The 15,936-nt window shown below is 35.5% G+C and overlaps 1 protein-coding gene across 1 annotated transcript; it reads right to left on the reverse strand.

Moving 5' to 3' along the window:
- Positions 1 to 2,955: 2,955 nt before the first annotated feature.
- On the reverse strand, positions 2,956 to 5,328 carry LOC145159646 (5'-adenylylsulfate reductase-like 5). Its single transcript, XM_079078667.1, has 4 exons — positions 4,911 to 5,328; positions 3,784 to 3,965; positions 3,585 to 3,709; positions 2,956 to 3,482 (listed from the first exon to the last, which is right to left on the reverse strand). The coding sequence occupies exons 1-4, from the start codon at positions 5,088 to 5,090 to the stop codon at positions 3,109 to 3,111; spliced, it is 861 nt and encodes a 286-aa protein (XP_078934793.1). The 5' UTR covers positions 5,091 to 5,328; the 3' UTR covers positions 2,956 to 3,108.
- Between the last annotated feature and the right edge of the window lie 10,608 nt (positions 5,329 to 15,936).

Genomic DNA, 15,936 nt, shown 5'->3' on the forward strand with positions numbered 1-15,936 from the left:
AAATCACGTTTGATAATATTTTTGTTTTTTTTATCATCATGCAGTATGAATCCGAATAGAAAAATGACATTGGACAAGAAGTCAAAGAGTGACCTGATCAGGGTCAAATGATTCATGATGGATTTGATCATTCCCATGTTTCTTCTGTTACATAAGAGATGAACTGAGATTGTCCTACATACTGAACTAGCTTCTTTTTCATGTCTTAGCAGTTATGTGGCTTGGGAGTAGACCAATCCGATAAACAGAAAGTTCTTTCTGATACTCTTCGCTCTCGCCACCACAGTATGCAGTATATGCGTTGTAGTTTATCTATTGCATATTGATATTATGGTTTGAAAATGCATGTATGTTGATATTATAAGCAAATAATAGCAAGCATATTGCATTATGTGTTATGAACTTTGTAAATTCCACACAAATATAATACTTTAACTCCTTTTTTTTTTTTTTCATATTAAGATGTTCTATTTCGAAAACTTATTCAATTATAGCATTATAGTTTCACTTTTTAACTATAATTTAAGTCCAATTGTACATCGTGCTTAGCACGGCTTTAGACTTCCCTAATGTATATATATATATATATATATATATATATATATATATATATATATATATATATATATATATATATATATATATATAGCAGGATAGCATTTTATCCCAACTAAAAAAGAAAAAGAATTGTCTAAGGCTTGAATTTCATGAAGATATATATATATATATATATATATATATATATATATATATATATATATATATATATATATATATATATATTCGTCGCTATTTTGTCAGTATTCCGTCATTAAAATTAGGGTTTTTATGTTTGTCACAATTCCGTCGGAATTTCGTCACTAATTTCCGTAGGAATTCACCCAGTTTTCTAGTAGTGAAAATGATTATTGACTTTATGCAAAATAATAATAATAATAATAATAATAATAATAAAGAATATAAAAACTTATTCACCAAAAAACGTCCCCACAATTAAATCATGATTTAATCAAGAAAATCAATTTTCTCTAGTGTGATGATATGCTAAACAAACATTTTTTAAATATCGTGACAAATTCCGAAATAGAAAAAAGAAAATAACAAGCTTTAGGCTATATGGTGTACTAGCTATTCAATTATAAGCTGGTCGGTAAAAAATAATGTTTGGTAAATAATAGTTGATAAGTTAGTCGGAAGGTATAAGATGACAAAAAAATACATTTAGGAGATTTTTTTTTATAATTAATTAAAGGAGTATTTGAAATTATTTTAAAAACTTATTAAAATTGATTCTAAGTAGTTTTTTAAAAATGTAACTTATAAACTAACTTATAACTTACTTTTTTGCGTGTCAGACACAACAAATTAAAAAAACTTGAAAATAAACTAGTTTTTTAGCTAGTTGTGGTGCACTAAACACAACCTTAGTGTCTTTTTTGCTATTAAATTATTTAAAGATAAACAAGTAAATAACTAAGGCTATGTTTGACGTACTAGTTGAAAAGATAGTTGTTAGCTGAAAAACTAGTTGTTATATGAAAAACTAAGTGATAAAAAAATGACATTTTGTAAAACTAGCTGATAAGTTAGTTGAAAGATATAAAAAGAAATAAAAAGACTTTTAGAATGTTAAGGGTGTATTTGAAAAAATAAATAAATAAAAGCTCTTAAAAGTTGGTCTTAGTAGCTTTTTAAAAAATTATTACTTTTTTGGCTGCCAAATATGAAAACTAAAAAAAAACACAAAAAAAAATTTATCAGCTAGTTGTGTGTAGGGATAAGTAAAACTGAACCCGTAAACTGAAAAACCAACAAAAACCGATAAAACTGAAACCGATGGTTTATGTTTTAGTTTTTTAAAAACCAAAATATTATGTTCAGTTTCAGTTTTAGGATTTGTAAAAAAGTGGGAAAACCGAACCAATTTAATGTAATGAAAAAAGAAATCATAATGTATTTTTGCAATGTAGTCTCCTTTGTCACTTTGTGTCACCATACCAAATATTAATAAAGGTTATATATATATATATATATATATATATATATATATATATATATATATATATATATATATATATATAAAAGTAGTAATTTAGTATGGTATGGCTTGTTAGTGCTTAAGAACATCCGGTATGGGTACATAAAACGTCTTTATTGTCTATGTGGCACCGTCATAACATGGTCATAACATCATGAAGACCATTTTCTCATTGGTGTTATGACATATCTTGTTGGCGTTGCGACAAATTGAAACGGGAACATTGATTGTCTGCAAATTTCATCTCTCTCTATTTTTATCCTCTTAACCTCCTCTTAACGGTGTTATAAGATTATGAACGTCATTTCCCCTTGATGTTATAAGATGTTATAACACCAGCTCACAGGACCAATACCTAATGTTTCAATGAAGTTGATCTTAAGGTGGCATGTTTGAATCTTGTTACCACGTGGGACAATTAATGATTTTTAGTTTTCCAACAACAGCCAATCCATCCCACATCGTTGGGGTTATAGAAAATATGTCATTAGCATCCCTTATATGCTTATATAAGCCATAAGCCCAATCCAAAGAAAATAGAAAACCGAAAACCAAACCCAGTGGTTTGGGTTTGTGGTTGGGTTCTGTTTAAATATTTAAAAACCAATTTAATTAGGTTGTTTTGGTTCGGTTAAACGTCAAAAAGACATGTCAATCTGTGATGCGTCAAAAACAGACTAAATAGGTAACAGACTTCCGTCTACATAAACATGTTTTATACATAAAATGTATTCTTTTAGACTAAATAAATAACTTCCAAAAAAATAAATTTCAAAATATTCGTTAATTTTATTAATATTTATCAATTCTAACAATATAAAGCAATCTTAATACATGAAGTTTAATCTAAAATATATAATAAAAAAAAATTTAACTGACCATATAACTAATAATCAATCACAATAAACGGAAAAATATACAGAAAACCACAAAAGACTGATATACATGATTATATATTACAAAAAGTATTTAATCATCTCTAAATATTTTATAAAGAAACAAGTAAACGGTTTTCATGATTATCCATTTATATTTTATACCCTACTAGCAAATAAACCAGGCTCTAGAGTCTAGCCAATGACGTCTCTCCCAACGACTCCAACCCCAAAAACGACACCGTTACGAAAGTTCCTGTTTTTGCTAATTTTAAGCTTTTTAAAAGCAGACTTTACGTCGAACAGGTGGAGTGCATGAGTCAAAAGCTGTTTCGATTCCCCAAATATCGATAGATTTAAACGAGGAATGTATGCTGCCCATAACGCTATAATTTTGGGTATAATTTCGGGGCATAAAAATAGGAGTGATTTTAATGAAACGAATAATATGGAAAATACGAGATAGGGTTCGCTACTGATTATCTGTTTTAACGAATTTATGTTTTTGTTTTCAAAAGAGGAATCGAGTTCGAGTTGTTCTTCTGTTAAATGCATTGTAGGCTCGAGTCCTTGAAACAATAAAAAAAAAAAAAGGAAAATACGTTAAAGAAAATATTTTCACAATTATTAAAAACAAAAAAGAAATACTAAAACAAAAACAAAAACAATACCTGTGGTTCTTTGATAGAAGTTCAAAAGGGAGTCTAAATCTTTTGGGCCATGATGTTGCATTCGGGATGTTCTATTTGTTATTAAAATTGTTGGGAGGCTATGAATTCCATTTCTTGAGAAAACACTAAAAAAAATATATAAAAATTAGCAATTTTTTTTAATTATATAAACCGAAAAAAAAATGCAATGAGTCTATACCTTGGCAATGCTGATGATTGTTCTACTTTTACGTGTTTAATTTGTGGATACATTGAAGCAAGAGCTTGAAATTTGGTTTGAGCATTTATAGAAAATGGACACCATGAAGCATAGAATAAAATCGATGTGTATGCATTTGTTTTATAGGAACTCATAAAGTTGTCGAGAGAATCCCCATTCATCTACATGGAAACATGATTAAAAACATTAATAAACACAAATATAATAATTTAATACAAAATTATTTTGTATGAACTTGTTATACTCAAAGCATCAACAACCACATTATTTTGTATGAACTTGGTGAACCGAAGACTGATATGTCTCTTACTGAGTCTGGTAAAAGATTGAATCTGACTCGGTAAATTCAACTTGTTTGATACCACAATTATAGCCTCTTATAACCGTCCAGGACGCATCTTTTAAAGAGGTCCAAATTTTTTATGGAAATTGTTATATTTAGAATATAGAACAAATATTTTTCTTTCAATTATTGAGTTATTATAAAAAAACTTGATGAAATTTGTGTATTTTAATGACCCATTTTTTTGCCCAAAATATGTTTGAAACGGGTCTGGTCTGACTCAGTCTGGTCTTGACTCAATCAGATCTGACTAAATCAGCAGGCCGTAACTCAATATTAGTATTTCAATGTAGGGAACATAAAACATTACAATTTGGTACTTAGTTTGTGGACTAAAAGGGGGGAAAAGGTTTTAGATATGTCATTGTTAGTCACATGGAAGGTGGATCTTCAAGACAGGTTTTTTCATTTTGGATTGAGGTGAAGTTTGAAGAGTTTAATCTATGAAAAAAATAAGGAATTTTATGTGATTATCTTGTTTTTCACAAATTGAGCAAATTTAAAGAACCTACTAATCATTCTCAAAATTCTTAAACGTGTGACCTTGGGATATTTGGAAAAATTATATATATCTGAGCGATCTACTTGAACGGAAGCCAGTAATATTCAAATACCCTAAGCTGTTCATGGAGAATTTGACTATGGATAATTAAAAATCAATGGAAAGTACCAATTAAATTCAACATTTATAAAAGAAACACAAAAGTAATGCATATAGATGTATCGTGATTCTTGAATAAACAAAATTAAGACGAAAATATACCTCGATCGGCGAAGAGGATACGATTGTGGTAGGGCACTGAAGCTGTAGATCGTGAAGAAATGGATGAATCTGAGGATGACAGCTCGATGATAAGGACGGAAGAGCTGAGGAAACGGAAGAGAAAATCGTGAGCGTAATGAACATGAATAACAGAGATAATTTCATCGACGACGCCATCATCAATCAATCAAGAACAATGGTTCCCCTCTTAAAATCTCCTTGTTCTTCTTTGATTCTTCTCCGTTTCGTCCACAAATTTATGTATGATCTATCTGTTTTCTTTACCAAACTCGAGCAATTCACCCCTCTTCCTTCCCTCCCTCGCTCTTTCTCTCTTTCTCTCTCTCTCTCCTTCTATGTCTCTGTCTGCGTGACAATCTGACGTTGTAAGAAAGTGATGATGATTTGGGAAAATCTAATCTACTTTGAACCAGGGGAAATTTGCATTTATATACCTTATTTTGTATTTTCTTTTAAAATTTTAATGTAAAAGAAAATATATTAATCAATTTGCTTATGATTTTATAATTATATTATTAAGAAAAAAACAACTAAATCCATCCGTGGTTTGGAAGATTTATAACCATATAATTGATTATTTTAAATAATAACCAATTTATATCTTTTTTTTTAAGAATGACCATTATATCCATAATATAGTATTTCGGAAAAGCAGTATTTATTTTAGAGCTTCGATTTTGAAATCTGCCTCTGTATATTCCGGGCTGGCAAAGTCAATTTCCGAGTACAATAGTCAATGTCGTACATAAATGTAACATTCTGGAATCAAGAACATGCATTTCGAACACATTCCAGACCCCCAAAAAAACATCATTTTTCATCCCCTATGTATAAATGGTATCTCATGTAGTTATCAGTTACTTTGGATCATCAATAATTATCTATTATAACTGCTTCAAGATGAGTTTTTACAAATAGTGAGAACGAAAAATGTTTTACCAACCTATTTGTTTACTTACACAATCTTCGACAGACCAACCATCATAGTTATACGAACATCAAAACTGATGTATGGATCATTTCCAACTCTGTTTTATAGCTATTGGATGTGTGGTAAATTTATTATGTTCCATATTTTAATTGTTTCTTTAAAATTTATTACGTTTCTACAACTAATTGTTTTGTTTTCCTAAAAAAATACAGCTCCATGCATTTATAGGTTGTTTGTTTCGTGTCTTCTTTATAGGTAGTGTTCGTCTATGAGGAAAGTACCTAAAGACAATATTTGTAACGTCCCAAAAATCCAAGGTAAACATTTCATTTTTAAAACGATAAAACATACAAGTTGTTCCAAACCGATTAAAGTGAATATATTATTTAAACATCAAAGTAGTATCATTAATTATCAATGCGGAAAACTCTGGGGGATGTTATGCAATCACGTCGGGCCCTTCCCTTTCAAACTGAAAGCACCTGAAACCATAAATATGAAACTGTAAGCACAAAGCTTAGTGAGTTTCCTATAATACTACATATCATAACATACAAGTGTCATCGGCTACCACCATGGTCTTTCCTTGCAGTGTCGAGGGCGAAATCCCGATCTTACATACAAGTGTCATGGGTTACCCCCATGGTCTGTCCTTGCAATGCCGAGGGCCAAATCCCGGCCTTACATACAAGTGTCAGGGGCCAAATCATGGTCTTTCATACAATTGTCATGGGCCAAATCCTAGTCTTTCATGCAAGTATCATAGAGACAACTAATATTCTACATAACAAAGTAATGGACCGACATTGGTGCCTTCGACATTCGTGATCTATTGTTTGTGTTTTCCAATTCGTTACATGTGTTGGATGATCGCATCTAAAACATGAAATTGATTCGATTTGATGGAAAGTGTTTTGAAGTCGAAATCGACTTTGATTATTGATCGGTGTTCTTGAGAAACTGGAAACTGATTTGGGTCAAACGATATCAAATACGATGATGAAAGTCAAACCTAAAAGTCAAAATCAGGAGCTTGATGAATCTGGAAACGATTTAAATCTTTAACTGGAATCGTATTTAGTTTAAGTCACTTGGAAGTCGAATGCTTGAGAAGTATGGAAATCGAATGGGTAGATGGTTCGATTTTGATGGTCTTTTGTGTTCTTTTGGTGTCAATAGTGAATTTTGGCAAGCAGGATTATTGATTTCAAAGTTCTGTTGGTCGTTTGTATTTGGATCGATGGCGAGGTCAATGGTTTGATGTCGATGACTATTTGTTGAGTTCGAAGAGTTGGAATCAATCTTAGGAGTCGATTTCGAATGGTTAGATAGTCGTAATCTAATTTAGAAGGGTTGATTTCAGCTTTGATTCGATGTCTATTGGTAACTGTGGAGGTCGTTATCGAATGTTGGTAATCTGATAGCGAATAGATGGAAATAAATTTCGAAGGATTGAATGTTGATTGAAAATGGGAAGGCTTATTGATTTTGATGTCAATAGTTGTATGATCGATTTCGAAGGTTAGGTCATATGGGAATCGAGCTTGAGATTGACTGACTTCGAAATAGGAGGATAAATTGGGTATCGACATGGGTAATTTGTGTTGATGTCGATTTTGGTTGATGCCCATAATCTGATTTCGAAGGTCATAAGGTCGTAATCTGATGTCGATGGTCAATGATTCGATGTCGATGGGCGTACAGTCAATGGTCCATTGTCGAGGGTCTCTACATGAGATCGATGTCGAGTAGCAAATGAATATCGAATTTCGAAATGGGAATATCGACTTTCAAAATGAGGTCGATGGTCGATGGTTGTCATCTACGTTCGAAGGTTTGATTTGGCTATATATGTCGATGGCTATTAACTAAAAGCGAAGACATGGAGTTTCAATTTTGACTTTTCTATGGTTAAACATCTCCTTTCGTGACTGATATAACAAGGTGGGGGAAGAAAACAAACATTTTCATTATGAGTCCCTGAACTTTTAACGAAATGGCAGTTTTAGTCCAACTTCGAAATGGTGACAATATTTGTGAAGGATGAAGAAGTTTCGTATTGATTCCCTAAAGTTTTGAAATGTTGGCAGATTCTACCCAACTTCAAAATTGGGATAAAAATTCTGAAAAATGGTGAAATTTACATTTCATGCCCCTGTAGTTAATGCGAATTGTCACTTTATGCCCAGTTTTGCAATTGGGGTAAAGTTTTGCATTTGAGACTGTTTTTGGTGCAACGGGTCCGTGCAGAATTCTGATATTGGTAGTTTTTACCCAGATTGTTAAAATTCTTGCAACTCTAACCCAAAAGTTGAAAATTTTCACAAAAACTGGAAAATTTTCATAACTTTATCGTGATTGTTTTTCCATGCAAGTTTTTCGCGGTTTCATTTTTGGCACACATCAAGGGGGAGTTTTGTGAAGTTTATTCCTTGGGCGCTTCTCAAACTTATTGGGTTTTATAATCACTTTTTGATTATAAAAAGGGGGAGAATGAAGAGTGGGTATTCGAAGCTTCTAAGGTGTCCATTTGCAGATTTGAAGACCGGTATTACTTCGATGAGGAGTTGGTCTTGATCGCGCGAGCTCGTTATATATTGAAGCCAGGACATTCAATCCTTACTTTGAGAGGGAGAATGTTAGGGTGAAAAGTCACTCTTGGATGTCATGTGTGCTTACTCATTTGTATGCGTGTAATGAGTTTTCTTTCCTTTATAAGGAAGTGAGTGACACTCATTTTATGTAAGGAAGAACTTTAGAGTGATTAGTTTAGAGAGAGAATTATTGCAAACCTATTTGTACTCTTTCTAAAAACTAATGAGAGCTTAAACGATTTATTTACTCTTGTGTTCTTCATGTTCATGATTCACTAGATCTTATCAATTCCACAAATGTCATCGTGATTAACACCACTACACCTAGACCAAGAGTTCTCAGGCTATCCTACATGACTACAGACAGTACCTATGGTCACTCCATTGATGACAACCAACAAGCACAGATAACATATAATTTTACAGATTATTACAGCGAAGCAACAAACTTAATACCATAAGGCAAATATAATAGATCACTACAGCATAACAGCACACTTGATACCAGAACACCGATCTAACAGATCACTACAGCATAGCAGCATACTCGATACCAGAACATAGATCTAACAGATCACTATAGCATAGCACCATACTAGATATCAACAATCCAAGGAATGCATGGCCATATATACTCAGAGGTGAGATAATCACTCAGACAGGTGATCCTACTCTAGAACCACAACCAAACAAGGAACAGGTAAGAGAGCTTAGATCAATAGTCCTTAGTTTATCCTACATAACTATATATAGTCCCTAAGGTATCCCTCTACTAACAGATAACAAAAACTAGTGGGCCGACATTGATGCCTTTGACCCACGGGTACAGTGAGGCGAAACTCACCTCTATATGCGCGTAGGTGAGCACCGTAGCAACGAATAAGACTACCTACTTAAACTTACTTCCAATCACCTACATGAAGATACTAGAGTCAATACTTAATCACAGGTCATAGTTACTTGCAACAGTGACTATTTCACATAAAATGCCGATTAGGATTAAGTAAAAACATGTATCCAATTAAGGACTTAATCACCTAAGGGTTGGAAAATTTAACGTTAGACTTAGTCATTCTCCAATGTAATAATAGTCCATTCAATAGGCCAAGTATGCGCCCGATCATTGTCCAAAATAGATCTCCCCGATTCTAAGGGTTTTCACATAAAATCATAACTAGGGTTAGTGTTCCACACTTACTCCCTTGAGGATTTAATTCATTAAGTCCAATGCTACATTAAGTTAATCGTAGGGCATTATTAAGTATTATTTAAAGTTCAATTAACAGTTTTAACATGGGTCCCGACAAAACTCCAAAACTAGGGTTTTCTTGACATTGGGGTTTTCTAAACCCTAATTAGGTTTCCAACCCAAAACACGTGCCACACGGACCAAAGTTAGATGCTTAGGTAATTTAATGTTTTAATAAGTCGGGCACCACCCACTGCCACCTCGGGCAGTGGTGATCGGCGGCGGTCCGTGGCGGCAGCCACCCACACATGGCGACGGTGGCGATTTCGAGTGATAAATCCAACAACCAAGCACACATAAAAGTTCCTACATCATACATGCACACATTAGAACCAAAAGAATAAAAAAAAATGCCCAATACAGCCACCAAGATGGTGGCGGACGACAGCAAGAGGTGGCAACCACCATCTCATGGTGGTGGTGGTGAGTTTTCTTCGGTTTTCTGGCCAAGAAATGTCTATACAACATCATACAACTAAAACACGCACATACTCACACAAAATTTCCCACAAACACAACAACCCTCACGGTGGCAGGCAGCGGTCGTAGAACAACCGAGTGATAGCCGCATGGCGGCGACGGCGACGTAGCGACATAAAAGAGACGGAGAAGGGAAAGGTTTGTGTGATTTCAACCGAGAACAACAGTAGCGGCAGCCACAGGCTTCGTTCTTCCAGCCTCCCCAAAGCTACAATGTCAGCTCGTGGTTCTCGTCGTCGTTGGCAGTGGGAGCAACGACGGTGTTGGCTTGGCGACTCACAACGACGACAAAGGAGTGAGCGGCATCGGCTGCGAATGGTGGTTGACGAAGCATTAGCACTCGAAGGCTACCCTCCACTCCTCGTCGGTCTCGAGCTCTTTCGGTGTGGGGGGAGAAGGTCGACGGCGGTGGTCGCTTGGTGGTGGTCCATGGCAGCGTCCAGGTGATGAACCGACGACTGGAGGTGTGGAGAGATAAGGGTGGGGCTGGACCATATTAGGGTTAGGGTTGCATGCTCCTTAAAAACAGCAGGGGAAAGGACCGAGTTCAAGTCTCGTGTCTAGTTCAAACTTGAATACATTTTTACTAGTTTGGTCCCTGACTCCACAAATTAATTCAGATAAGGTCCAACATTTACACTACAACCCCTGCCTCCAAAAAATCTATTCATAACAAGTCCATATGTTACAATTTAACCCTCAATATCTAGAAAATATAACTTTTAACACCCCAAGGGGTACACCGCGCTAAATTAATACGGCTTTAGGGCTAAAATAAAAATATAAAAATACATCTTGGGGTTTTAGGGTTCATTATTTATTTATTTATTTATTTATTTTATTTTATTTTAATTATTATATTTATTTATTTTATTTTATTTTAATTATTATATTTATTTATTTTAAATGAGATGTTATAATTATCCCCCAATTAAATTAGATTTCATTCTCAAAATCAGCTCTCGCTTCTACTTGATGATGCACTCCCCCACAACAACCAAGATGTACGAAAATCCACGGAATTAATCGGTACCAAAGCTTCTCGGCCAAACGTCGGCGTGCAAGCGACACAAAGGGCACCACCGCAATGAAAACTAACTGATCACATATTGAAATAGATCATAATCCTACTCGGCTCCGACAATTCAGCTAAGCAATCCACTATCAACACTCGGGCTCACCCCAGATCAGACGTTAACAGACCAGCACGCCCTACGGATGCTATCACAACTAATACGAATCGAAGTAAAAATCCAACAGTTGACGATGATCTTATCGCGGAACCAGAAGATTTAGCAGTTGCGCAGAAGTTTGGAACTCAAAGAAATCTGACTGAAAAACGAATCTTGGCACAAAGTCTTCCTGCTACAAGGTTCCACTCTCCCCCACTTGAAATATGCTAGAATTTGAGAACTTTATAGTCCTTTGATACCCCGACTAACCCGAACTCTATTACTTGATCCCCAATCACTGATATCCACATACATAGGAGAATCTAAACCCATACAACATTCACAAATTCCAACATGCATACAATCGAGGACAAAGATAATTAATCTATTCATAATAAGAATTCAACTAGAATAGAGCTAATAAGATAATTCCATTTAACTAGTCATCCAAAATTACAATTGAACCTTGAACCACAAACAGAACTTATTGATAAATACCAATACTACCACAATTGCTAAATAGAAGGTCTGCCAACTCAAGCCTCGGTCCTCGGGACCCTGACGGTCCCATGACGACCATCGGGTAACTGCCAAGCCAAGGGTGTAGGATCCATCACCTCATTGAGAAAAGGACAACGAGCTTTTATGTGGCCTTCCTAACCACAATGGAAACAAAATCGCACACTCCGCCTACAATCTCTACCAAAATGGCCCTCCTCGCCACATCTATGACACACAAAAGTCCTGTGCCTCCCTCCAACTGATCCTGAATTATGACCGGCAGACTTGAACCGCTTCGCTGCAAGCTAGGATGGATCTGGATCCTGAAACTGATCTCACGCCTGGGCCCCTATCTCAATCTCTTGCCTCCTCGCGACATCCTAGAGCTCAGCGAGAGAACTATAGCGTCGGATGGACACAAACTGTCGAATATTCTTCTTGAGTATACCTAAATACCGAGTCATCTGAGCCTGCTTTGAAGCAACGAACTCAGTACTGAACAAATCCCTCTCAGTGAAAATATTAGTGATCTCTGTCACCGACTCGGTAGTCTGTCTCATATCCGGGTACTCCTGGTCCAGTCTCTCCCTCTCCACCAAGGAAACATATCTCGCACGTAACATCTCCAAGAACTGCTCCCAAGTCACCATGAATCTCTGCTCAAGAGTGTAAGCACCAGTCACCATCCTCCACCAATCCTTCACCCCCAACCTGAGAATGTTCAGGGCGCACTTGACCTTCAAGTCATCTGGACAAGAACATGTGAATGAACAACCCTCCAAATCAGACAACCATATCATCGCCACAATCGGGTCGGAGACCCCATCAAACTCCGGGGGATTTGTGTTATCGAAGTCTCAATACTGGAAAGCTCTCTTTCCTTGAGCCCTAATGGCAGCAACAGCCGCTGTAGCTGCAGCGACAGCAACCTCAGAAAGTGTAGCATAACGATCGTCGAAAAACTCAATTATGGCAGTCTTGACCATGTCGAACAACTCTGGTGTAATCCCCATGATCGCCCCAGCCACTTCTGCAGCATTGATCCCACGAATCTCCTCCTCACTCAGACATGCTCTCCCAGTGCCGTCGGCTCCTACTCCTGAACCTTCAATGGCCGCCATACTAAAAATACATCGAATAAAGATCATACATCACAATACAATGCTCAACACACTAGTCCCTACTCCTATTAGTTCCTTAGCAGCCTCAAAATTCCATCAGAATCTCATACAAATCTTATGCTTTCAGTAGTACAAGCCCATACCACCTTCCGCACCTATCCGTAGTCGACTCTGAATTCATCCCAAGGTCCTAAGTCACTACACTAGACCACTCATAGGTGTGCTAACACCCACTTCTCATACGACCTACAACTAACTTCCTAGGATTATCCTCGCTCCTAAAAATAGCTAGATATCCCTTATTGGTCGGCTGCTCACATATAACCCATTCATGAAACTTCCACCAACCCTACATCACTCGCGTATGCTAATCATACATAACATTGGATCCTATCGACAGTCTAATGCTTGATTCCACCCTAAGCTCTTCATCAAATAAAGAACATGAAATAAGGCTAAACAAAACATTCCCAGGCTATAAAATCTTAATTATGTACAACTATGATGCATACACTAAGCAACTACAGTAATGATGTTAATTTTGTACAAGAATTAACCCTCGGCTATTAGACATCATAGATTTCAGGCATTTCTATCTAACAGTTTCTAAAAGATCCTTATCCACTAGCATGCTTTTCTAACAAATCATATATCAACAAGATCAAAAATCAACAATATAATGAAGGGTTTTGAGCACTCTAACAACCTTATAGTGCACATGCAACCCTAGATGCTTTGGATCTATGTTTTCTCTAACTATACATGCAATTTGATTTTCCAAAGCATTCATCCTAACTAGCATACAATTGAACAAAATAACTAGTTAGATAACTTACCTCTTAGTAGGACTTGTAGTTCTTGGCCTTCAAAAGCTTTAACACCTCAAATGTGATGCCTCTAATGTGTCACAAACACCAAGTGCAAAAGGAGGCTTGAGAGAATAAGTTACTTAGCACAAAATCGATTCACACTCTCGAAGAATGTATATGGCCACCGATTTTAGCTCTAGGGAGTTCCTTTTATAGTGTGACAAGTGCTAGGGTTACATCCATGCAAACCCTAATGGACCATGACTCTTCATATTACTTAGGCTCCATGGGTTAACCTCCATGGACTATCCATGTTAGTTTAGCCCACCCAAATAACCATGGATCATTGGCCCACACTATAAGAATCATTGATTTACCAAATCAGTCGCCGTATATTTAATTACTCTCTTTTGATCACTAAATTAATTCCAAATTAATTCTTGATCAATACTAATTAAATAATATGATTTCATTTTAATATACTATACTTGTAATGTATTAACAAATCACAAATAACCTTATTCTCAAAAGTCTATCCTATCAATTTGCATTGATGAAGGCAACCCAAAAGGACCATGCTACTCTCGGGTCAAGTATATACCAATTATAGTTATGGGCTTAGACACCTAATCCAACAGCCTCCCACTTGGATAAGTCTAATAACTATAACTGCAAGTATGACTTAAAACACCGACTAGCAATCGTAGCTCTTAAAAGACGATGTCGAACTCTGACCCAGTCAGTGGCGCGTTCTTTAGATAAGGGATCATATAATCCTCTGTTCTTCAAGATATCAGTCGGACAAATACATGGAACAATGTCATACTTATTGTCCATCAACTTGTTTCTCGATTTCTGATTTGTTTAACTGAGAACTTAACTGAACACATCAATTTAGTCCCGACCGGGCCCGAAACATAAGTCAAGACAAGATCATCGAGGGGCCCAAAATATCGCTTTTAATCCTCCAAGAATTAAAAGGAACAGATAAACTTTGACATTATATGCTTGTACTAACTATTCATCAAATCATACACAACAGTGCGTTTTAAAACATCAAGTTACTGATGCATTTTCGCACTATCACTGTACAACCAACTCATAGTCAACAACTCATATAGCTTGGTTTGAAGACTTATATGATATTACCGTCTCACGATCACTCGTGATAAATTCCATGAAGTGATTCAAGTGAGAGTGGGTTTAATCCAATACTCAGACCTTATGAGCACTCATGAATGTTGTAGCAAACTTTGCTATGTCGAATACACTTCAAACAATCTACAAGCCAAATTCATGACAGTCTTGCCTCAATACCTACTTCCAAAGTATGATCGACTGTGGACGGTTTGAATAATATAATTATTCTAGAAGTCAAAACATGCAAAATAAAACACAAGAATAATTGAATCCAATATGGTCTTAGAACTTATGAATATAAATAAAACACCTTTTATTTAATCACCATATTGATTACAGATTATTCATTGTATAATGTTTCGATTAATCAAATTAATACTTGAATTAAAACAACAGTTATGTCATGCTCCAAGCATGCACACTATGTTCGCCTATGGTCCTTTCTTTATGAAACATATCAATTGAAAGCATTTCAATGACACTCATTTCACATTTCCAAATCCTTATCGTAAATGTAAGAATACTAAATTCTTGCCATTCGCTATAATCTGTTAGATTTTAAACTTATATGCAATGATTCTCTTGTAATGACTATGCACAAAATTCACAGAGGCTTGGCAACAGACATTAGAAAGTATTCCAATGGAGATCAATTCCATGGAAACGAAGTCTCAAATTCAAAGTACATTCCTTTGAACATCCTTCTTGCATTAAGTTTTCTAATCTTAAACAGATTTAAAGAATAACTTCCACTTATGGAAACATTTCCATATTCCCATCTTGACGATCACTTCTGAACAAGAATTACCTCTTCTCGGAGTATGTGAATATGGTCCTTCCAAAATTCAGAATATACTTCCAACTGTCCATAAGCAACCAATCTTTGGTAAACCTCAGACTGTCCTCGACAATTGCTTAACCATTTTAGCCATATACAGTTCTGGTCCTTTTTCCCTCTTAATGCCCTAGGCATTTGGAAAATTCAGAACACATAAATATTATAGCATA

This window comes from Lactuca virosa, chromosome 2, assembly GCF_052849685.1.
Source record: "Lactuca virosa cultivar CGN04683 chromosome 2, Lactuca_virosa_CGN04683_v6, whole genome shotgun sequence".
NCBI classification, from domain to species: domain Eukaryota; kingdom Viridiplantae; phylum Streptophyta; class Magnoliopsida; order Asterales; family Asteraceae; genus Lactuca; species Lactuca virosa.